Source organism: Propithecus coquereli, unplaced genomic scaffold, assembly GCF_000956105.1.
Source record: "Propithecus coquereli isolate 6110/MARCELLA unplaced genomic scaffold, Pcoq_1.0 Scaffold154, whole genome shotgun sequence".
Taxonomy (NCBI): Eukaryota; Metazoa; Chordata; class Mammalia; order Primates; family Indriidae; genus Propithecus; species Propithecus coquereli.
In genome coordinates this window covers 536,705-544,612 of record NW_012139858.1, presented here as the reverse complement: position 1 = coordinate 544,612, position 7,908 = coordinate 536,705, and the positions used below count along the sequence as shown (strand labels likewise).

Here is a 7,908-nt window from a genome sequence, read left to right as displayed (position 1 = left end):
AATTACAGAAAGTTTACTCTTAAATACAACTAAGTAAAAAAGTCAAATTAAGGAAAAATATTTCCAACTCTAAGACCAGAGGTACACATCTATGGGGAAATACCTATAAACATGTTTTCTAATGACTAAAGTGTGGGAAATTCTGGCCTTGGATACTATTGCAAAAGAAGTAATGAGGGTTTAGATCAGGGTAGGGTGATGGCAGTGTGAATGGAGAAGAAAAGAAGACTCTGATAGACATTTTAAGGGAGTTAAAGGAGAGGGGGCAGTTGTCTCTTTGTAATATTTTCTACGCCATTTCTCAGGATGCTTTTGGCTGCAATAATGGAAAACCAAAAAGGCTTATGCAACACAATGAATTTATTATGTCATATAATAAGAAGCCCTGAGGTAGAGTGGCTCCAGGATTGCTCAAATCAGTGGTTCATTAATATCACTAAGCACTCAGCTTCCATCCGTCTTCCAACCTCAGCAAAGAGGCTTTGTCCTCATGGTGCCAAGATGGCTGACATGGTTCCGGGAATCCCATCACAACATATGTTTTCAGTGCACGAAGAAGACATCTCTTCCTGATCTGAAGAGTAAAGTGTGAAGAAACCTTTCCCTGAAGGCACTTCCACCAAAACATTTTCCTTCAGGATTCGCTAGACAAAAACATGTCACAAGATTGTGCTCAACCAATCACTGCCAAAGGGAAGGAGATTACCATAACTAATCTAAATGAAATAGGATTTAGTCTCTGAGCTAGGCATAGAGATCCTTTCTCTGAAGGATAAAGCTCTCAAGATATAGGGGCTCTGTTAACAAGTATAGCTGGTAGGTAGTCAAACATTTCTTTCAGAATTACTATGGAAAGCTGCAGGTATTGTACAAATACCAGTGGTGCTGAAATCCTTGAATTCACCTTTGAACATACGTGGTAAGTTCTTGAGGCTTGTGGTTTTTTATTTCTAAAAATTTTATTTAGCTCTTCTGTCCATGTGTTGGATTAAGGCAGAACGAAATACTTCCACTGCAAAGTCAACTTCTGGTTTAGTGATACACATTGGGGGAGCAATGCGAAATGTCTGAGGAGACAAAGGAAAATAGAGCAATGAATCATCAGAGAGGCAACTGACTTTGAGGAAATGCACTACACTAAGAATCCTTAACCTCGTTTTATGACATTTCTTATATTCCTCTCCTTGGATTGGCTCTTCCTCCCTCCCCAGTGCTGTATCCAGGCCATTCATCCTCCAGTCTCCAGACAAGTCCTTGTACCGTCTGACTCTGCCCCTTTCCTTTCCATCATCTGTTTACCTCCTGGTCCTTCTACTGCCTTTACTGAGGTCACAGGCCCTCTCTACACTCCGTTTCTGCCATCACCAAGGGTGACCTCCATGTCCATGTGTGCAACCCAACAAACTCGCCTCTCACTTTTCTGATTGCCGTAGCTCATCCATTAATACTCACAGCCAACATCATGAGCCTTCTTGCTCTAGTTTTGGATATTTGGCTTTCCAAACCTCATGTTGAAATTTGAACCCCAGTGTTGGAGGTGGGAACTAATTAGAGGTGTTTGGGTCATGGGGGCAGATCCCTCATAAATGGCTTAGTGCAGTCCTTGTGGTAGTGAGTGAGTTCTCACTCTGTTAGTTCTCACAAGAGCTGGGCATTAAAAAGACCCTGGCACCTCCCTCCCCCTTCTTTCTTGCTGCTGCTCTCTTGCCACGTGACCTCCACACATGTCAGCTCTCCTTTTCCTTCCACCATGAGTAGAAGTAGCCTGAGGCCCTCACCAGAAGCAGGTGCCAGTGCCATGATTCTTGTACAGGCTGCAGAACTGTGAGTCAAGTAAACCTCTTTTCTTTATTAATTATCCAGCCTCAGGTATTCCTTTGTAGCAACACAAACAGACCAAGACACTCCTCTTCACCATGAAGATCCCAATTTCTGATTCCCACTGCATCCACCTTCTTCATGAACACTTCAATCCTCTCATTCCACCATTGTCTTCAGGTCTATTGTCTGACTCACATGTCTCCCTTCTTTTCCTACCCACCTTGGAGCACATAGTTAACTGTACTACTTTCTTATCCGCCCCCTCATTTTGATTAGATCCACCCTTCTGCTGCTGCACACACATGGCCAAGTCCCAGCGCTGATCAGTACTAGAACTGAACCACTTTGCTCCAATCCAGATGGCTGAGAAGTATTAGAGAAAATCACACAGCTGTGCTGGCTGACACGACTAGGTATTCAGGGTCTCAAACTTCTGCTGGTCCCCTCAATTTTTCTTGTCCTCTGTCAGCTTCCTTTCTCTTCCTAAACCTTTATCATTCTTCTCAATTTCCTTGCTCAACTCCTACGCCTCTCACGCTATTTCATAGATGATCATGCCTCATCCTTCTCAGAGAAAATTGAAGCTTTTAGGAAAGATCTTTCTATAAACTTGTTTGCTCTCACATCCATTTTTATATCCTTTCCTGAAGGCTCAGAGAATGAGATGTCTTTACTGTTCAACTCTAAACTGTCCACCCCTGCACTTGACCTTGGATACTCCTATCACCTTCACGCCAGAAAAAACTCCTGCATTCTCTTGCATTGCCAACTTTTCTTCAACTTCCCCTCAGCCTTTAAACAAGCAGTTGTAAAGCTCTCACAACCCCAGTCCAAACCACAGCAAATACAAACCTGTGTCAATCCCTGGTTCCCTCTAGCTACCGTACAATGCTACCTATCCTCCTACTTGTAGCTGCACTTACTAAAAGGACTGGTTGATGCTTATTGGCCATTATTTCTCACTCCACCCTCCCCTTATTCACATCTCAACCCATGGCAGTCTGGCGTCTGCCCCTGCCAGCCTCTGACCCCATTCTAGAAAAGTTGCCTGCTAAGTGCGGAATCCACTGGGCATCTTTTCAGCCCTCATCCGTCCTGGCCTTCTGTGCTGCACTTGACACTTAGGACCCTTTCTCTTCTGAACGTCTCCACTCTCTTGCTTCCATGACTCCACAGTCTTCTTACTCTGCTTATACCTGTCTGCCCCATCTGTCTCTGCCTGGGCACCTTTTCCTTCTCCTGCCCATTGGTTGTAGGTGTTATGCCAGTTTCTGTCCTCACCTCACTGCAGTTCTCATCTAGACAGGAGACTTCCCAGGAGATTTCCTTGTGTGCTAATGAACCCCACATCGGTGTTCACCTATGCCCTGTCCTTTGAGCTACAGACTTGTGAAGATGGTTCCTGACTTAAGATTTTTCAACTTTACAATGCAGGAAAGCGATGAACGTTCAGTAGAAACTGTGTGTTGAGTATCAATACAACCATTCTGTTTTTCACTTTCAATACGATATTTAATAAATGACATGAGACAGTCAACACTTTATTATAAAAATAATAATTTCCTTGAAAGATTTTGCCCAACTGTAGGCTAATTTAAGTGTTCTGAGCGCATTTAAGATAGGCTAGGCTAAGCTACAATGTTCAGTATGTTAGGGGTATTAAGTGCATTTCTGACTTAGGATATTTCCAACTTAGGATGGGCTTATCAAGATGTAACCCCATAAGTCAAGGAGCATCTGTAGATAGAACCAGGTGTTCATAAATACCTCAAATGGTGCATGCTCAAACAAAGCTGAACTCATTCTTGCTCCCCCTACACCAAGTTAGACATGAGAGTTTCATCCTTGATTCTCTCTCATTTTTCATATCCAGGTTTTGTGCATTTTACTTCCAGGATTGTCCTCAGAAGGTCTCCTTTATCCCTACTACCACTGCTCAAGTTCAAACAGCATCCTCAGCCCCCACCCAGCCTCCCTGCCTCCAATCTTGTCCCCTTGGGTTTACGCTCCTCAGAGGACAGATTCAGAAATCAGACTGCCTGAGTTTGGATCCTGATTCTGCTGCTTAACTAACCTCTCAGTGCCTCTTTTTCTTAAGCTATAAAATAAGGATAATAATAGTACTTATTTCATAGTTGAGAGCATTAAGTGAGTCAACACATGCAAAGTGTTTGGAACAGTGCCTGACAAGTGGTAAGGGCTTATTACCCCCAGTCACTGCCACAAGCCTTTGGGCTGCCACACTGTGCGGTGTGGGGTGCATCATTAGCTCTTTCAACTCTGCCATATTTCCACACACACTTTGACTCTGCTAGCCAGAAAGGCTGGTCTGGGAGTCCCTTCTCTCTCCTATAATATCCCTTTTTATATTTATAGATGAGCTTACTACATTGCATTGTGACTTATGTGTATTAGTCTTTTTCTCTCACCAGCTCCATGAAGGGAGGGACCAGATCTTATTTATCATTGTAGTTTCAGTTCCCAGCATAACACCTGCTGCTTAGCACATAATGAATGTTTGCCAGGTAACAAAGGAATAGCTAAGCGAGTAAATAATTATTTTAGAAGTTTCGTAAGTATAAGTTGCATGCTTTAGGATTTCTTTTTTTTTTTTGAGACAGGGTCTTGCTCTGTTGCTCAGGCTAGAGTGCAGTGACATCATCATAGCTCACTCCTAGCTCACTCCTGGGCTCAAGCGATCCTCCTGCTTCAGCCTCCCAAGTATCTGGGACTACAGGTGTGTGCCACCATGCCCAGCTAATTTTTCTGTTTTTTTGTAGAGATGCAGGTCTCGCTATGTTGCTCAGCCTGGTCTTGAAATCCTGGCCTCAAGCAATCATCCCACTTTGGCCTCCCAAGGTGCTGGGATTACAGACATGAGCCACCACACCCAGCCAAGGATTCTTAATCATTTACTTATGCTGTCTGATTTGTACAGAAACATATTTATGGCCAGGACTAGAACAAACTCACAGGGCATGTCCCAGCAAAAGTGCTCATTCTGGTTTTGTTTATCTAGTTTGGTCTGGGCCAGGAGAGCGTTAAGTCTATCTGTTTCAAGGGGAAGTTGAGGAAAAGTTGAAGATGCAAAAAAACATGGTGATGTTTCCTTGGGTGAAGGTGGAGGGAGTGTGGAGACACAAGGGCACAGATGGAAGATCTGGACTTGAATGGGAGGTATGCCTCATTTTTGGAATCTTCAGGAAAGCAAGTGCTATAGTCTAAATGTTTGTGTCCTCCCAAAATTCTTATGTTGAAATCCTAACCCTCACAGTGATGGTATTGAAAAATGGGGCATTTGGTAAGTGATTAGGTTATGAGGACAGAGCTCAGGTGGAGATTAGCGAAGGCCCCATAGAGCTCTCTTGCCCCTTCTGCCATGTGAGGTCATAGCAGAAAGATGGCTGGGTAGGAAGCCGGCCCTCGCCAGACACCGACTGTGCTGGTGCCTTGATCTTGGACTTCCCAGCTTCCAGAACTGTGAGAAATAAATTTCCGTTGCTTGTAAGCCACTGAGCCTGTAGTATTTTGTTATAGCAGCCTGAAGGGATTAATACAGGAGGTTAAGAACAGATAGAAGACAGGTTAGTTTATATAGAGATCTTTCCTGATAGCTTCAGTTTTCTCTGAGAAGTATGAGGTGTTCGCTGAAATTGTGAGAAACAGGAATGGAGCCAGGAAACTGGGAGGAATGAGGAACGTTTAAAACAGGAAAGAAAGATGATTAAGGAAAAGAACAAACGAGGAAGGAGCAGGAGTTACCTTCACTCTTAAATCTCTGCCTTGGAGGCGATCCCTGGCGAGGGGCCTGCTGGTGCGAGGGATCTGGGGCTCATCACTTCGCTCACAGCAGCAGCAACCCACCCCCAAGCGCGGAGCGACACCAGGGTCCTGACTGCGGAGCTGGGCTCGCTTTTCCAGGAAGGGAGCAGGGAGTTCAGTCTCCGCATCTCCCAGCCTGACAGTCAAGGACGCTGGGAGCTGCTGATTTTGAGCTCTGCATTAGAGACCATGCCCAGGGTGGTCCCCCACCTTCCTGGCAGGCGTCGCCTGGGCCTGCCAGCGCTTTTAGGTTGCTCCCCTCCACAGGTGCCTGAGGCTTAGCAAGGTCCCAAAGTCAGAGCCCAGGGCAGAGCTGAGAGCGGCTAGGATTGCTTTAACGGGGGTTAGAACTAATTATACATGAGGCAGGTTATTTACTGCATGACCGCTATGACTCTATTATCATGCACACTGTCAGTCGTCTGGTTAAGCTGTACTTGCGTGTGCCCGGGTTTTCTTGCCCAGAGTCATGTAACCAAACCATTTACCACAGCGCCCCCTAGTGGCCCAATGGCTCCACTGCCCCTTTTTTTTGAATATACCTGAGCATCAGCCCGAGAGGAAGTGCGGCTGCGCCTCCTAGTGCAGTCGCGAAGAAAAGCGACCAGTATTGGGACATGGGGAGACGCCTACCTACAGGGGTGGGTAAAGACCAGCCTTCCTCTTACCTGAGAAAAGATGCCGCCTCTGCCCACTAAGAGCCCCAGGCGTTTGCAGTCCTCATGGATTTGATTTACTTCTTCACGGGGAAGAGGCTTGCGGCTCACCTGTAAATATATTTTTAAAATGTTTTCTGTTTGGTATTTGAATGGTTAAATGCATTATTTCTAAGGGGAGGGGAACCCCTCAAGTAATGAATGCCCTTCTTTGATATCTCCTTCATCCCCCTGCCATAATTAAATAAAGCTGTTAATTGCTGGACTAGAGTTTTGGAAGGTGTCATTAAAAATATTTGTTTTTATTCCAATTCATCCCAAATCCCCAAAGACAAAATGAAGTTTCATGCAGATAGGCAGTAAATCCTGGTTTTGCTAATGGGTGCCTTGGGAGTTTGGTTCCTTAATAACTGAATTTGGAGTCTGTTTTATTTATGTGGAAATTCTCCTTGACCGTTCTCTTTGTTCTGCCCATGTAAATAGAGCTCATTTCAAAGTCCAGGAAATGTCTCAGAAGTTGCACAAGGCCCTCCCGCCAGTGTGCCCAGTGGCATTACCGTCCTCCCGGCTTCCTACCCACTTTCCTCTGGGCTTTCGCACTCATTTCCTTCTCCCCACCACCCCCTGGCCCAACTCTTTCCCCAAATCCTCCATTTCTTATGAGGTGTCAGGGTCTGAGAATAGAATAAGACTGGACCACCCAGAGATGTTTGCAGTGTTGTCTGTTTTAAAGCTTTAAGGTAAGGCCAATAATGTTCAAACTTTCAGATTATTGGATCACAGAGGACATGGAAGGGGGAAAGACTAGGATCTTTTCATTGGCCCCCAAATGCCATCACACATGCTTGCTTGCCTCAAGGTTCTCATCTATTGGAGAGAGAAGACAAATAATTTAGGGCTAAACTCTGAGAACTACAAAGAAGTTAAATATGATTCGAGGGACCAGGGGTCAGAAATGGCCAGGACCCCTGGAAAGGTTTCCTGAGGGGAAGTTAAGTTGGTGGGGCCTTCCCCAACATGACAGCTCTGGACAGGTGGAGTTTGTTTGGCCTAACCCAACCTTGGCCTGGGCCAGCACCCTTCTTGCTCTCTTGCTTAGTTATCCCTGCCTGGCCTGGACTGCTGTGACTAATTAAACACTATGTATTTATTCCTCAGGGAAAGCAGGGTCAGAAACTCTAATGAGGCAAAGCTATAGGGCAGCCTGCTGAGGCCTGTGTCCCAACCGCTTGATAATGAAGTGGTCATGTTGGTAATTAGACTTCTCGTTGGGTGTATAATGTAGTTTTGTGTTTATCTTTTTTGGTTTTTTTCTTTTTTTGGTGAATCTGCATTTAAAAAGTTATAAAAGTAGTCCAAGATTATCAGAAAAAAATTCAAACGATACAGCAGTGCATAAAGTAAAAACAGAAAATGTCCCCTCCCCCATTCTCCTCCTAGGGACACCTCCCATCAACAATTTGGTGTGAACCAGACACTTTTTCTATGCATGCAAATACATCTGTATGCATGTTTTAAAAAAGTAAGTCATATTTTATAATGTTCTGCAATTTTCTTTTAATAATTTACAGTGTATTTTGGATATCATTCCATGTCAGTATATTTGGAC

General features: G+C 44.6%; 1 protein-coding gene across 1 annotated transcript in view; it reads right to left on the bottom strand.

Annotated features, from left to right (window-relative positions):
• Window positions 1–351: 351 nt before the first annotated feature.
• AGXT2 (alanine--glyoxylate aminotransferase 2) overlaps window positions 352–7,908 on the bottom strand; it is a gene marked incomplete at its 5' end in the record, with an annotated part of 32,199 nt that continues 24,642 nt past the window's right edge. The window contains 2 exons of the mRNA XM_012640502.1: window positions 352–1,067; window positions 6,312–6,410. Coding sequence (XP_012495956.1) covers window positions 960–1,067; window positions 6,312–6,410 — 207 coding nt within the window. The remainder of the gene's footprint in view (window positions 1,068–6,311; window positions 6,411–7,908) is intronic.